Source organism: Panthera pardus, unplaced genomic scaffold (assembly GCF_024362965.1).
Source record: "Panthera pardus isolate Hobbes unplaced genomic scaffold, ASM2436296v1 HiC_scaffold_22, whole genome shotgun sequence".
In the NCBI taxonomy this organism is placed as follows: Eukaryota; Metazoa; Chordata; class Mammalia; order Carnivora; family Felidae; genus Panthera; species Panthera pardus.
In genome coordinates, this window is record NW_026526788.1 from 34,736,986 (window position 1) to 34,754,008 (window position 17,023).

A 17,023-nucleotide genomic window follows, 5' to 3' on the forward strand; every position below is an offset into this window, starting at 1 on the left:
TTGGGGCCCACAGCAGCGGGAGGGGGGACGCGTTGGCGAGGACCGCACCTCTTAGTCCCAGCCCTGGCGGGCACACTCCCCGCCCCAAACGGCCCAGGCTTCCCCATCCTCCCGCGGACACCGGCATCCCCGCCCTCCCCCGAGGGAGGCGAGCGGAGCCCCCCAGGGCGGAGGCAGGTACCCCCGGGGCGGGGACTGGGGCGGGCGGGGTCCAGGCTGCGCCCCCGGCCGGGCCGGGCGGGCTAGCTGGCGGCGCGGGGGGAGCGGGGCTGGGCGGCGCTGCCTCGGGCTCTGTGCGCTGCAGCCCGGAGCCGAGGAGGAGGAGGCGGAGGAGGAGAAGGAGGCGGCGGCGGTGGGTCCCGGGCGGGGGGAGCGCGGCGCTGCGGACCCGGGCGGCTGGCAAAGGACGAGGCGGAGGCTGAGGAAGGCAGCGGGGAGACCCGGGCTGCAGCAACAAAGGGCAGCAAGCGATTGGCCGGGCTGCAGGCGAGGTTAGCCGGGGACCGGGGTGGCTGGAGGCAGCGGCGAACGGTGCACGTGCTTGCAGACACGGGCTAGTGTGGAGCCGGGGGGTGCACGGCCGGCGGGTAGGGGCTTGCTCCCCCTCGGCATGGGATGGCGAGTAGGCTGCAGCGACATCGCTCTGCCTGCACCCGGCCTTGGGCTTGCAGGGTAGGGGTGTGTGGGGGGTAAGGATGCGAGCCAGGGGGCGGGCGAGTAGTCGCCCGGGACGGGACGGGAGAGGGTGGAGGAGGGGGCGGGATGGAACGCTCCGGGCGGCGCGCCCGTCCGCGCGCTCCACCGCGGGAGCTGGTGACTGAGAACCTCGAATTTTAACTTCGCGTGCCCGCCCGCGCGCGCCCGCCCGCTCCCACCCCTAAATCCTGCGGCCGCCGCCAGCGATCAGCTCTCACACAAACTTTAGCTGCGGGCTAGGGGATTTGGGGTTGAGTGGGGGAGGGGAGAGGGAAAAGGCCCTCTGATTGGCGTTGTATGCAGCCAATAAGGCCAAGCGCCTCTTCTGCCAGTAGACCCAATCCATTTCTAGAGGTTGAGGGGGTGGGTAGGTGGAAGTAGAGGTGGCGCGGTGTCTGGGAGAGAGAAAAAGGGCTAGACCAATAGGTGCCCAGAAGAGGCGGGCCCAGCAGTCTGTTGATTGGTACTGGCAGTGGACCCACCCCCGGGGTGGTTCCGGAGGGGGGGGAATGATGGGTCGAGGGGTGTGTCTATGCGGAGGCGAGATGACCGGCAGGAACCTGCCCCAATGGGCTGCAGGGTGGTTAGTGTGTGGGTGACGGACAGACCCGCAGGCCAACGGGTGGCCATAAGTGTCTGTGGTCTCCTCCAATGGAGCAGCGCCGGGGCGGGGCCGCGGCTCGGGTTTAATGAGACTCCATTGGGCTGTAATCAGTGTCATGTCGGATTCATGTCAACGACAACAACAGGGGGACACAAAATGGCGGCGGCTTAGCTCCTACCCCTGGCGGCGGAGGCAACGGTGGCGGAGGCGACGGCACCTCCTCCAGGCGGCAGCCGCGGCTTCTTTCTCAGGCAGCGGCAGCGCCCCCGGCAGGCGCGGTGGCGGTGGCGCGCGGCCAGGTCTGTCACCCACCCCGCGCATTCCCAGGGGGAGGAGACTGGGCGGGAGGGGGGGCGGAAGGTGGGGGAGATCGGGAGCTTGTGACGCCCCTCCCACAGGCCTCTGCGCGAGGGTCACCGCGGGGCCGCTCGGGGTCAGGCTGCCCCTGAGCGTGACGGTAGGGGGCGGGGGGAAAAGGGAGGAGGGACAGGCCCCGCCCCTCAGCGGGGCCTCCAGGGCAATGGGCGGGGCTCGAGGGTGGAGGGGGCGGGGTCATATCTGGGTGGGGGCGGGGCTCGGGTGGTCGGAAGGCGGGGGTTTGGAGGGGTTTTCTGAGTGGGAGTGACCTGGTAGGAATGGGGGGTGGGGGGGGCAGTGAGTGTCTGGGCAGGACTGGTGAGGGGGGTGGCGGGTGGGAGGAGAAACTGGAGGTGTGCAAGCAGGTGTAAAGTGAGAGTAGGGAGTGGTGCAACATTGGAGATGTGGAAGGGGGACCGAGGGCTATGTGAGGGCAGGTGAAATGATGCAAAAGGATGGGATTGCAGTTATCTGAGGACAGTAAGAATAGATTTGGGTGTGGTGGATGTGGAGTGGAGTTGAGAGAGCAGTAAAGAGTAGATATCGGATTGGGGGAAATATTGGGGAAAAGTGAGGAGCAAGTACAGTCGCTGTAGTGAAGCAGGTATCTGGGTATATTGGCATATTGGAATTGTAAAGGAGGTTTGGGGTCTATGAAGCATTAAAAAACATGGAAGAATGGTATGGATATGCTTGTGAGAGTCTTGAACGATAAGACAGCAGAGCAGAACTTGCATAATATATCTGTAGTAGATCTTAGGAAGATGGGGGGATTCAGGGGGTTGAGAAAACGCGGCAGGTGTGAAAAAAAATGGGTGGGGCTGGGCAGTGGATCTAGGTGAATGTGATTTGGTGGACTAAACCAGGATTGGAGATAGGGCAAAGAAAGGTGTTAGTTTGGGAGACCAGGTTGTTGACAGGCTGAATTTCTTGGGTGAAACTTGAGCTGGAGTCTTGAGGTAGGGCAGGGTGTCTATTTCAGGGGGACACCTTAGTACTACCTTGGGAAAGACATTGTGTCTTTTGAATGTACAAGTACTAAAGTACTTGGTATGGCAAGAGTATGGGCAGAGTGCAGGAAATTAGTTGTGGGAGACAAGGGGCAAAGGCAGAGGGACTAGATTGTAAGTGGTTTCCTATGCTCCATGAAGGTGTTTAAGCTCTGCAATCGGGAGAAGGTGTTAGGATGTGATAGAGTATTGCACAGAAGTTGTGAGAGAATAGTGATAAAGAATGAAAGATGTGGAAAATAGGTAACGAGAACCAGTGAACCAAGTATTAAGTATGTTTGGGGTGGAGGTACTAAGAAATTCAAAGTAAAGAGTATAGAAAGACTCTTCGGAATATGGACAGGAGGTGAAAGTAGCAAATGGGAATTAATTATGCTAGGATAATGTTAGTTTTGTGGTGCTCCAAAAAAGTTATCATTATTGTTTTGGTATAAATGTGAGTAAAGTACATTCTTCCTGTCTTACTTGTGTACCCTAGATTTTCTGGGATAGCCCTGAAATAACACACTCCCATTTTTACATAAATTCTTCACACATGTATCAAAATGAATTGGGGCAATCTTTTTATGTTTTTAAGAAGGATAGGAAAATATTGCATATTTCAGTAAGCGATAAGATTTTTACCTGAGAACTTCTACTTAGGGTTGAAGGTTGGGGAGCTGAAATGATGATTTAAAAAAAAAAAAAGGGAAGATAAAGGAAGGTTGTAACGTTAAAGGAGGAACTTAAGGGAATGACTGGTCAGTGCTGATGACATGGTCAGTTGAAGTTTTGCCTACGAGCTATACTCAGGCCTCTGAGTAAAGTGGGTGTTATGTCATTGCCGTTATGCCAGATGTTTATCTCATGTACTTTTTGTGAAGATAAGATGGAAACTGTCAGATGTAAGGCATAATGTGAATGAAAAGTAAAATAGGGTGAGTGTTGGAAGGTAGCTGAGGAATTTTAATAAGTAATTTTAATGGACTTCAAAAAACTTCATGGGTTTTTACATACCAGTTAGAAGAATCCTTAACCAACTGGTCTGGCTTTATTAAATGCCAGGATTCTTAACAGGTGACTTTTCAGTCTCTTAGATCGTTTTCCTCAAAATACCTTCAGTTTTCCACATGCGTATAATTGCTTGTATTTGTATAAAGTGAGCAGGAAGGAAATTGTTTTATGAAAGTGGGGATGTGTGAGCTATAGTGATCAGTCTTTGGTTGCAGAATGGTAATGATGCATGGATGGGAGAAGTGTGATGAAGGGATGTTTTTCTTCTCTTATAATGCTTGAATCTGCATTTCCAAAGCACCTTACAGCACCTTTTTGTAGGACTCACAATCTTGCACAATTTGTTTTTTTTTTTTTTTTAATCATCCATTCTACTGTTGCTGGATATTTGAGTTTTTTTTAAAAATGTAGTTTATTGTCAAATTGGTTTCATATGACACCCAGTGCTCACTCCAACAAGTGCCCTTCTCAATGCCCATCACCCACTTTCCCCTCTCCCCCGCCTCCCATCAACCCTCAGTTTGTTCTCAGTATTTAAGAGTCTCTTATGGTTTGCCTCCCTGCCTCTCTGTAACTTTTTCCCCCTTCCCCTCCCCCATGGTCTTATGTTAAGTTTCTCAAGATCCACATATGAGTGAAAACAATATGGTATCTGTCTTTCTCTGACTGACTTATTTCACTTAGCATAATACCCTCCAGTTCCATCCACATTGTTGCAAATGGCAAGATTTCATTCTTTCTCATTGTCAAGTAGTATTCCATTGTATATATAAACCACATTTTCTTTATCCGTTCATCAGTTGATGGACTTTAGGCTCTTTCCATAATTTGGCTATTGTTGAAAGTGCTGCTATAAACATTGGGGTACATGGGTCCCTATGCATTAGCACTCCTGTATCCCTTGGGTAAATTCCTAGCAATGCTATTGCTGGGTCATAGGGTAGTTCTATTTTTAATTTTTTGAGGAACCTCCATACTGTTTTCCAGAGCGGCTGCACCAGTTTGCATTCCCACCAACAGTGCAAGAGGGTTCCCGTTTTTCCACATCCTCATCAGCATCTATAGTCTCCTGACTTGTTCATGTTAGCCACTCTGACTGGCGTGAGGTGGACTGGCGTCAGAGTGGACTCACAATCTTGCACAATTTTTTTTTTTTTTTAATCATCCATTCTGTTGCTGGGTATTTGAGTTTTTTCCACTTTGGGGAAATTGTGTACAAAGCTGCTATGAGTGTTCTTGTACTGTCACGTGGGTACACGTGTGCATATGTTTCTCTAAGGTGTACACCTGGGAATGGAATTGCTGGTACATAGACAGGGTGACCATTTATCCTAGCTTATGCCTGTTGTCACAGTGTATAACCCGTTTAATTCACAAAAGTGTCTGGATGATGAGTTGTATGATCACTCTAGTCATGAGGTATGCTTGTCTTCAACTTGACTAGGTACCAGACTGTTTTACAAAGTGGTGTACCAGACCACAGTCCTTCCTATGGTATGTGAGAATTCCCATTGCTTCTTGTCCTCTCCAGAACTCCAATTCATAGCTTTTCAAATTAGCCAATCTGAATTGCATTTGACTGGTTAGTAATCAGGTTGAGTGGCTTTTCATATATTTATTGGCTACTTGGATTTCCTTGTTTGTAAAATTCCTGTTCAGTTCTGCCCCGTATTTATTTATTTTTTAAACTGGACCTTGTGTCTTTTACTGGTATTTCAAAGTTCTTTATTTACTCTAGATACCGATCCTTTGCATATGTATGTTGCAAACGTCTACTTCCATATTGTGGTTTGCCTTTTCACTCTCTTTATGGTGTCTTTTAATGAACAGAAGTTCTTCATTTTAATGGAGTCAAATTTATTGGTGTTTTCTTTATGGTTAGTGCTTTTTGTGTCCTGTTTTAAGACTCTTTTCCCACACTTAGGTCAAGAAGATATTCTTGTATTATTTTCTAAGATCTTGATTGACCTTAAAAGATCTATGATTATGAGTAAAATACACTGTTCTTGACCCCATCCTTGCCATTACAAATCTATTCTTGGTTTGGCCACTTTCTTCTGCTCTGTCTTGAATTTTTACTTGTGCTGACTTCCCCTGTCTCTTAGGAGAAAATGGTCATATAGACAGAAATTCAGCTAGATTAGATTTCACAGGTCTCCAGCTGACTTGTATTGCCCTTTTTCCTTTTATGAGCTTGCATTTTATTGTGTTCCTACTATATGTCTGCCACCATCCTTGGTTCTTTCATATTTGTTATCTCAACTATTCCTCTTAACAGTTCTGCAAAACAGAGATGTATAATCTTTTTCATGGAGGAGAAAACGGAGACTTAGATTGATTGACATGTCCGATATCCCACAGTTTAGGTAGCTGGCAAAGTGGGGACTTGATCCCTGAACTCTCTAGGTATGTCTCATCCCAGCATACCTCCTTGTTGAATAAGATTTCAGATGCCTATTTGATAATATCCAAAATCAAGGAGAGTAACTTTCTTACCTATAATGTAACATGTCCCAATTAAAGCACATGTAGTTACTGTGAAACTCAATAAAATTATTGACAATAAAATTATTGACTCTCTGTGTATATTAAAGTAAGTAAAGTTAGGGGCACCTGGGTGGCTCAGTTGGTTGAATGTCCGACTTCAGCTCAGGTCATGATCTCCTGGTTTGTGGGTTTGAGCCCCATGTTGGGCTTTGCACTAACAGCGCAGAGCCTGTTTTCAATTCTCTCTGTCCCTCTCTCTCTGCCCCTCCCCTGCCCATGCTCGTGCACGCACGCGCTCTCTCTCTCTCTCAAAAATAAATAAATGTTAAAACAAATTTTTAGAAAGTAAGTAAAGCTAGAGTAGTCAGTGAACCTTAGGGGGTCCTGGGATAGGTGATAGAGGTCCTGTAAACCCTTGAAATTGTATGCAAATGTCTGTATGTATATGGGTTCATTTTTAAAAATAGATCTTTAATTTTCTTGAGGTTCTCAAGGGGGAACCCTAATTTGTTTTCAGGCTGTACAGGATATCCTGTTTGAAGACATTTGTAATAAAGTTAATGCAGTGTTCTCCAATGATCTGTATTTTCAAAATAATCTTTTAAAAATTCAGAGTTTTTTTCCCCCAATACATTATTCTTAGTCTTTGTCATTAAAACCTGGTTAAAGCTAATTTACAATTAGGAAGAAATCCAGGATTGAATAGGAATTTTTAAATGCCAAAAAAAGACCTTCTAAATTTAGTTGATTATTTCTTAAATGAGAGTGCTTAGTTATAATATCATCATTACTAATCAGTGTACCCTGGCTCCAAAGGCCTGATGACTTCAAATGACTTTTCATCTTGTCTCTAAAATCCTCTGTTTTACAAGGGATCAAATTTCCTGTGAGGTTCCTAACAGTGTGATTAAAGTTTAGAGACTGAAACTATTGAGCGCTTAAATGTAGGAATGACTATGCAAGCCTAATTTTTGGGCTTCACCAGGAGATTTGGGGCATGTCTCTACTAATTTGTGATGATGATGCTGAAACTAATCTTTGCTAGGGATTAAGGAAGCCATAATAGTTTATTGATGGTTCAGTTATTGTTTGTTGAAGCAGATATACACAATTATAGTTTAATGACATAACAAGGATATTGTCAACTAGGAGAGCATGACATGAAAAATTAAACTTCCAATTAATATAATATGTATTAGTTGAAATGATAATTTTCATGGTGATTTAGCCTCTTAGAAATCCTTGGAAAACATTATTAGCTTGTGAATTGGAAACTCTCTATGTTAATGAGTAGTGAGAAAGAATTTAGTATTATTCCAAAAAAAAGGGGGGAATTTAATATTCATTTCAATTAACAGTTATTGAGTGCCTACTCTGGGCTTGCTGCTGAGTTAGACTCTTAAGTTGAACAAGATTGTTGTTGGGAGAGATGAAATACTGGTTGCTTTTGTTTGTTTAGTCATCCTTCACTCCAGTCTATACTGGATGGATATTATTGCCAGAGTGATTCAAACATTCAACAAATTTGTGCATGTGTGGGTGCACTTCACTATGCTGTACTGTGTCACTACTCCTGCGTTAGCTTCCTATTACTTCATATGTCATGTTCACACACCTCAGCCTGGCTTTTGTTACATCCAGCTTTATTTCTTCTCTTCAACACATACTGGCTCTAGGCATGCATATGGGCTCAGCGTCCCTTTTATTAGGCAGTTCATTCTTAGCTCCTGTGCCTTCTGCTAGATTCCCTTCATTCATTCACTGATGCATTCCTTTAACAAATAGGCACTGAACCCCTCTTATGTTCAAGTTGTGGTCCTGGGAAATCTAGGGGCATACAAAGGTGAAATCAAACATGAATCCTATTTTTTTTTTTTTTTTTTGATGTTTATTTATTTGGGGGAGAGAGACAGAGACAGAGAGGGAGAGAGAGAGAGAGGCAGAGAGGGGAGGACAGAGAATCTGATGTGGAACTTGAACTCACAAACCTTGAGATCATGACCTGAGCCAAAGTCAGATGCTTAACTGACTGAGCCACCCAGACGCCCCAAACACGAATCCTGTTCTTAAGAATTTCCCAATTCTGGTAAGGGAGAGGAGGTAAGCACATAAATGAGCACAGTACAAAGTAGAAAATGAATGCTAAAATACTAAGATAGCTAAAAGCTTCCTGTTAGACAAAGACATGTAGGGCTTCTGAGAAGGTGTTCATTTTTACTGGACCATGAAGGATTTGAATTTTTACTTCATTTGGGTGAAGAAACTGGGCGGTTATCCAAGTTCCACCTGGTCTTTCAGGGTCCAGTTTATGTCCCATCCATCCAAGGGGTGTTTTACCCACTCAGCAAGGTAAAGTTACAGTTGTTTCCAGACTTTTTCCCTTTTGTAATCAGAGGAACCCTTTCTGTGAAGCAAATCTTATGGAGAGACCTATTATAAATGGGACAGTTAAAGTAGAGCTGCTTAGTTGGGTGCAAGGAGTTATGTGACCTTAGTGTTTAAGCCACAGGGGTACCTGCAGGTGATGTCCAAGACACTTACTCACAAGAGATCCAAGGAGTCTAGTTTGAAAGCCAGTGGAGAGACAGGAAAGAGTTTAGGTTTTAGCATTTGGATTAAAATCCTTCATGATTTAGTGGTCTGAAGTCTTGACCAAGTCATGTCTCCGTTTTCCTTTTGCAAAATGGGGCAACAATGCTACCTTACAGGGTTGTTTTAATGTTTACTGATAATCTGTGTAAAGTGCCTGTTCCACAGTACTATAATGGTTAGCATTATAGTTTAGTGCTTTCTTTTTTTTAAGTGATATATTGAGGTGAAATTTACATAATATAAATGTAACCATTTAAAGTGAACAATTCATTGGCACCTGGGTGGCTTAGTTGGTTAAGCCTCCTACTCTTGATTTTGACTCAAGTCATGAGATCTAGTCCCATATCCAACTTGGGATTCTCTTTCTCCCGCACTTTCTCTCTCTTTTAAAAGAAAGAAATTGAACAATTCAGTGACACTTAGTACATTCACAGTGTTGTGTGACCACCACCTTTGTCTCGTTCCAAAATATTTTTATCAATCTAAAATAAAATCCCTTACCCATTAAGCAATTTCTCCTCATTCCTTCACTCCCCGGGCCCTACCAATCTATGTTCTATGTATGGGTTTACCTATTCTGGATGTTCCATATAAATGGAATTATACTATATGACTTTTTGTGTCTGGCTTCTTTTCTAACAAATATCACCATATGGATGCTGTTCGATGTTGTCAGACAGCAGATATTTGTTAACTGAGGACACTATTTTGAGCAACTGTGCCAATAGTCTGTGCTGGATGGTTATAGAAGAAAAGAATTAAGGTCTCTTTAAGCAGTGTATGTTCTGTTTCAGAAGATACTGTTAAGATTTTTGGGTCCTCACTCAGTTACATAACAGCCTATGAAAAAATCCAGGAGCATATAAAAGTGAGAGAGCTAAAAATAACTTAACAAGTAAGACCCAGGATGACAAAAGAGTAAACTCTATTGTTAATCTTTACTTTAAGCACTGTTTTTGGCTCATCTGTAATCTCATGACTCAAGTATTATGACATTGATTTTGAAACAACACACAGCTTTATTGAAAGCTGTGAGGAGGTTTCACATAATATTTATGATCCAGGGTATTTTGACTCTTCTTATGCTGACATGAATATTTCTGAATAGTGTTGATATTTATATGATACTAATGAAGCCAAAAGCTCGTGTTGGACTAAGCATTTCTCTAGATCTGTTTAGAATAGTTTGTAATGAATGATGTAAATACATCCATACAACCATATAATTTACTGATATTATTTTCTAGTTAAAAATAAAGTGATTGAAGCCCTTAGAAAATAGAATAATTTAATTTGATGTAGCGTGAGTCCTCAGAATTAATTTGGAATAATTCACTCCCTTTTTGGTAGCCTTTTAGTCCAACTTTCATTTTATAGAAAAAAATGAAAAGAGAATAATGATTTTTTAGGGTTGTTCTTGTGATAGAATGTCCTATCTACATGTGAAACAAATCTGGGTGCTCTGAAAAAGAGAAGTGGTGTGGATAATTGCAAATTGGGGAAAAAAGCATTTCTGTTGGACTTTTGAATGAATTATGCTTTTTTTTTTTTTTTTTTTGCTATAGATTTGTCTTTCTAGTTAGATACTGCTTAGACTAAAATTAGTTTTCAATCTATTCTCTTAGTGTATACCAATTTACAGCGTGGCCATTGGGATGTCAGAAACAAACTTGCCTAAGATTAAAAAATTTGCTGTGGATAATATACAAAGTGGATGTGTTTAGTTGACAATTGGCTACAGATAAGAGACTACTGATTCTGTTCCTCTCCTAGCTGTGTGTGTGTGTGTGTATGCTTTAACACAGATTCCGCTTGTAGCATAGAGCTGCTGAGTTACATCTGCTTCTGCCTAATTAACTCTGTTGGTTGGTGTCAGATGAGAGCTAATTTTAAGATTAAATTGAAGAGTGTGGTGTGTGTCTAGTTGGGGGAGGGGAGAAGGAGGATGTAAGGTTGCTTGGTTGTTTTGTATAAGATAAAAATGAAATTATTCACGGTATTGCTTTAAATTTATTTTTTGCCTTTGAAGTGAACATGATCACTGTTGTCCACTGTTGTCCTAAAGTATGATCTGTGTTAATACATATTTAGTATCGTGAAAGCTGGTACATCCTTCTCTTAGGTACAATTATTGGCCATATCTTGATTATCCAGTCAGTACATTGATGCCAGGTGACCTTTGGGTGAAATAGTGAAAGTTTCCTGGGAAAGTTAATACTGAGCTTCAAACAATAATTAACTTTTTTTCCCAGACAAAATGTTATACCTGCCTGGCTATTTGAGTAATACCATTTTTTTTTCCCTCATGATGAGATTCTTGCTTAGACTCTATCACAATCTGGAGGACAGATCTGGTTATCTTAAAGAAAAACAAAATTTCTTTCTTTTTTTTTGAGAGAAAGAGAGAGAGAGAGAGAGAGTGTGTGTGTGTGTGTGTGTGTGTGCGCGCGCGCGCGTGTGTAAATGAGCAGGGGAGGGGCAGAGAGAGGAGAGAGAATTTAAGCAGGCTCTGCTGAGCACAGAGCCCTATGCAGGGCTTGATTTCACAACTCTGAGATCATGACCTGAGCCAAAATCAGAGTTAGACGCTTAACTGACTGAGCCACCCTGGCACCCCCCAATTTTTTTTTTTTTAAGTTTGTTTATTTTGAGAGAGAGAGAATGTGCACATGCAAGCAGAGGAGAGCAGAGAGAGAGAATCCCAAGCAGGCTCTGTGCTGTCAGTGCAAAGCACCGCACAGGGCTTGATCTCACTAACCTGGAGATCACGACCTGAGCCGAAATCAAGAGTTGGACGTTTAACCAACTGAGCCACCCAGACACCCCCAAAATTTCTTTTTTTTTTTTTTAACGTTTATTTATTATTGAGAGACAGACATAGAGCGTGAGCAGGGGAGGGGTAGAGAGAGGGGGAGACACAGAATCTGAAGTAGCTCCAGGCTCTGAGCTGTCAGCACAGAGCCCGATGTGGGGCTTGAACTCACAAACTACAAGATCATGACCTGAGTCGAGGTCGGTTGCCTAACCAACTGAGCCACCTAGGCACCCCCAAAATTTATTTCTTTAAGCACTGCTTTGGGGCTTCCATTTCCTGTTCTGAATTCCATGTTCTTAAAAACCCTTTAGTGGTAGGAAAGAGTTAATACAACACCAAAAGTAAAGTGCTAATAAACTCATAGTAGTTGTTTGTATTGGATAGTTGTGAAGATCCATAGATGGTTCCTGAATTTGAGGGATGTCCTTATGCCCAAATTAACATTTACTTTTTTTTCCTTTGGCAGATTTGCTTGAAGATCTGGACAATCTTCTTTTTTGTCATGGACTGTTAAAACATTTGGAGTTCCAATTCTGGTATTTTCCTTTATTTTATTATATTTTTAAGATATAAAATGTCAGTCTTATTGAAATGTGTTGATAATGGATATAAACAATTCTTTTGATTGTATGTAAAGATTGTGGTATTAGCTTGTCATGAAGGTATATTATGCGTATTTATTAGTTTTTGTTTTAATGTGTGTTCATTTACCTGTGTAACCAGAGTGCCTGAGAGCACTGTTGGATACTTTTCTGTGACCTCTTCTTCTGCTTCCTGCAGTTGTATTTTGTGCAATCAAATTAAATTAGTTGATTTATCCTAAATAATTACTTGGACATAGTGAAATGTCTTCTAATGAAATTTTGCCCCAAACCATTTTACTTTGGAAAGATGTGTCCTATTCTAAACTTACTAACACAGAATGATTCCATGTTCCATCTTGAAAGTAGCTGCACAATGAAAGCCAGTGATTTCATTCCTAAACACACCATATTCCAAGTCTAACATTTTTTCAATGATTTATATAATGACACAAGGGGAGCGTTTATTAGATTTGCAGATGACATAGATGACAGAACCAGGATCCAAAATGATCTAACAAGTTGGAAGATAGACCCAAACCAACAAAATGAACTTGAACTGTAATAAATTTTAAATCCCGGCATTTATATTTGCACAAGGAAGGGAATGGAAGGAGTCAGCTTGACAGCATTTTTGAAAGAAGATCTGGGATTTTTTGTTGGACTGCATGCTTAGCATGAGTCAATTGTGTGGCAAGGCTGTTAAGAAAGTTCATGTAACCTTGAGTTCCATTTATACTTGGATAATGCCCGGACTGCCAGATTTTAGGATGGACGTTAGCCAAACTAGTGAGCCAACCAAAAGAAGGAGGTGCTTGGAAACCATGTGGTAGGAAGTGTTAAGGGTGGATATGAGTGGTCTAAATAAAGTAGGTAGAATGGAGTTGACTTTTAGTGATTTTTTTTAAACAGTTCTTATTTTCAAATATTTGAAGGCTTGTCATATTTAGAATTAATAAGAGTTTCTTGAGATTGTTCTATGGAAGCCAGGACTAGAGGGTAGAAGTTAGGGGAGGACAGATTTTGGCTTTTGTGAACAAGAAATATATTATTACAGTTAGAGCTCTCCAACAGTGGAGAGAACTCCCTCAAAAAGCGACAAATTCTCCATCACTGGAAGTATTTTGAGACTTGATGGCCCATCTGTTGAGGTTATTGAACAAGGGATCTTTTACTGGATAACTAGGGATTAGATGGGATGACCTGTACAGTCCCTTTAGCCACACATTTCTGAATCTGAAAAAATGGAGTGAACCTACAGTTTACTGATTGCAAAGAGGACAATCCTTTTTAAACTGCCTCTTTCAAGCTGACTGAACAAGTACGGTTCAGTGGCCCAGTTTTTCAGCAGCAGAGGAAATGTTATGTTTTTCATTATATCTGGCTAAAGTTTTGTGTTTTTTTTTAAATTTTTTTAAAGTTTATTTTTGAGAGTGAGAGAGACATTGCAAGTGGGGGAGGGGCAGAGAGAGAGAAACATAGAATCTGAAGCCAGGTCCAGGCTCTGAGCTGTCAGCACAGAGCCCGACGTGGGCTCAAACCCACAAGCCATGAGAATCATGACCTGAGCTGAAGTTGGACGCTTAACTGACTGAGCCACCCAGGCACCCCGTATCTGGCTAAAGTTTTGAAGAAAGACACTTATTTTCCCTTTTAGATACATTAAATAAATAACCAGAGATAAATTTAATTTTGTATTTTATGAGACATGTTTCAAAGCATGTAGATATTCTATTAATGGAAGTGATGATAACTACTGTATATTGTATATTAGATATCATATTCACTTAATTCTCTTAATACTCCTGTGAGGGACATATTATTACCCTACAGGTAAGGTGACTGACACTCATCCAGGGTTTCTCCACTAGATGTTGGTAGAGCTGGTATTCATACCATTAGTCCGATTGCAGAGGCAGATCTAGCTGGAACAGACAGTTGTGGCTCAGGTGAAGATAGCACTGGACTTCGATTTTAGAATAATGGCATTTGAGCCTTAAGTTTTACTATTGACTGTAACCTTGAGTTCTGTCTTTTCCTGAACCTTAGCTGACCCACAGAATTGACTTGCAGATTAAATGACAAGTTAGGTGTGTGCATACTCTGTAAACTTTAAACTCTAAAAAGAGTTAAGATGTGTATATTACTAGTGGAAGGCAAGATTAGAACCCAGATCTGATCCATCTCCCAGGCGAGGTCACTTTCTTCTGGTGTTCTTTGCAAGTGTACCCAATATATAGATTGGCGATATAAGGTGGTTTTGTTGTACGCCAGAGGCTCTCAGAGAGCAATACCACTGTTTACCTGGAATCAGATTTGCATGAACCTTCCTTGTATTGAGCCAGGTATTAAGATACCTAGAATGGTATATTATTTAAAAGGCGAAGGGTTAAAGGGGTGCCTGGGTGGCTCAGTCGGTTGAGTGTCTGACTTCAGCTCAGGTCATGATCTCGCAGTTGACAAGTTCGAGCCCTGCGTCGGGCTCTGTGCTGACAGCCCAGAGCCTGGAGCCTGCTTCAGATTCTGTGTCTCCTTCTCTCTCTGCCCCTTCTCTGCTCATGCTCTGTCTCTCTCTGTCTCAAAAATAAATAAACATTAAAAACAAAAAATTAAAAAAAAAGGTGAAGGGTTATGTTACCGTATTAGTTTCAGTTTTCCAACCTGTGGGTTAGAGAGTGTCACAGACCCTTTGCAAAGGGATGGGAGGATATGATTCCATAGAAGTGGCTAGATGACAAATTTTCTTATGTGTGACTTGGGTAATATCTAGCTGAAATAGAAGAATCAGGATTATTGGATTATTGCCTGTTTTAAGTTGAAGATTTTTTTTTTTAAGTATTTATTTTGAACAAGCATGCATGTCAGCAGGGGAGGAGCAGAGACAGAGAGAATCCCAAGTAGGTTCAGTGCTGTCAGCACAGAGCCTGACATGGGGCTCAATCCCACAAACTGTGAGATCATGATCTGAGCTGAAATCAAGAGTCAGACACTTAACTGACTGAGCCACCCAAGCACCCCTCTCATCCTTATGATTTTCTTAATAACATTTTCTTTTCTCTAGCTAACTTTATTTTAAAAATACAGTATGTAATAAATATAACTTACAAAATGTGTTAATCAACTGTTTATGTTATTGGAAAGGCTTCCAGTTAACAGTAGGCTATTAGTAGTTAAGTTTTTGGGGGGTCAAAAGTTATAGGTAGATTTTTGACTATGTGAGGGTTGATGCCCCAATCCCTCATATTGTTCGAGTCAGCTATACTTTCATCAGATTTTTTGTGTCATAGACTTACTCTTTGAGGTTGGTTTTATGTTTAGAATAGACATATATCTTGAGCTACTCATGTAATGTTATTAATTTCAATAAAGGTTAATCCATTAAATAAGTACGTAGGTGTTATCTTTTCAGTGCCCCATAATGACTTCATAATAAATAACAAGTGAGAGTCCTAAAAAAATTCCCTTCTCAGACCGTGACCCAATTTCTGGTTAGGAAATATAGTCACTGTGGCTTTGTTACATAACACTTGCCTGTCATTACTTCTGTGGGCCTTTTGCATCTGAAAAGTAATACTAAAGAGTCTTTTATTTTTCAAAGTTCCGTTATTAAGGACCTTTTCCCCCTTTTTATCCTTTAAGGTCTTGATTTCCTTGTTAAAGATGTTCTTCACCCGAATGCAGTCTTTCCCGTTGGTCAAATAAGACAACTATCAACATTGCCTGTGTGTCCTGTTTTTAATCTCTTAAGGATGGATGTTTGTGAGGTTTTGTTTAGTACGGTCTGGAATATTTTGCCCATTTGTTGAATTGTAAATGACTTTTAAATGTTCAAGTTCTGTTAAATACAAGGAGAACCTCTATGGGTAACTTTGGTATTGAAGAAGTCATTTGTCAACCATGGTAAAACTTGCAAACCCACTTTATACAGAGTGGATTCTTGAAGCTATACAGAAAATAAAAAAGCAAAAGCAAAGGCCCTCTGAAGAGAGAATCTGCCATGCAGTCAGCACTTCCCATGGGTTGGATAAGAAGACAGTCTCTGAACAGCTGGAACTCAGTGTTCAGGATGGCTCAGTTCTTAAAGTCACCAACAAAGGCCTTGCCTCCTATAAGGACCCAGACAACCCTGGGCGCTTTTCATCAGTTAAACCAGGCACTTTTCCTAAGTCAACCAAGGGGTCTAGGGGATCATGTAATGATCTCCGCAATGTGGATTGGAATAAACTTTTAAGGAGAGCAATTGAAGGACTCGAGGAGCCAAATGGCTCCTCCCTGAAGAACATCGAGAAGTATCTCAGAAGTCAAAGTGATCTCATAAGCACCACTAACAACCCAGCCTTTCAGCAGCGGCTGCGACTAGGGGCCAAACGTGCAGTGAACAATGGGAGGTTACTGAAAGATGGACCGCAGTACAGGGTCAATTATGGAAGCTTAGACTGCAAAGGGGCTCCCAAGTATCCCAGTGCTTTTCCATCCTCGCTACCACCTGTCAGCCTTCTACCCCATGAGAAAGATCAGGTAAGTAAAGACAATATATTCTAAGTATTGCCCATCTGCCTTGTACAGTTTCAGTTAAATTCTATATGTACAAAAGTTCTGAGTGAAGTTGAAGAAAATCAAATCTTTTGCTTTAGAGCAGGCTTTTGTATTTTAAAATGTATATATTGTTTTTTAATATAAATTGTTCTATACTGTTTTACTATGTATTAGGGGTTTCCTTATTAGGAAGAATTTAATGTGATGATTATGCAATTTGTTTTTTAAACACTAGTTGCTAATTGGTGAGTGCTTGAAGGGACCTGGATAGTAACTTTAATCCTCCTTCATCAAGGCAGGACCATATATATTTCAAAAGTCTAAGAAAGGCCATTGTATATTTTTCTCTTTA

The 17,023-nt window shown here is 42.1% G+C and overlaps 1 protein-coding gene across 4 annotated transcripts in view; it reads left to right on the top strand.

Annotated features, from left to right (window-relative positions):
• The first annotated feature begins 373 nt into the window (after positions 1-373).
• KAT6B (lysine acetyltransferase 6B) overlaps positions 374-17,023 on the top strand; it is a 188,946-nt gene continuing 172,296 nt past the window's right edge. The window contains exons 1-3 of one of the 4 annotated variants that reach the window (XM_019444624.2): positions 374-491; positions 12,021-12,090; positions 15,775-16,653. In XM_019444624.2, coding sequence (XP_019300169.2) covers positions 16,033-16,653 — 621 coding nt within the window. In that variant the 5' untranslated portion in view covers positions 374-491; positions 12,021-12,090; positions 15,775-16,032. Of the gene's footprint in view, positions 492-1,247; positions 1,600-12,020; positions 12,091-15,774; positions 16,654-17,023 lie in introns of those variants that run through there. The other 3 variants (XM_019444623.2, XM_019444625.2, XM_019444626.2) reach the window with 3 other exon arrangements.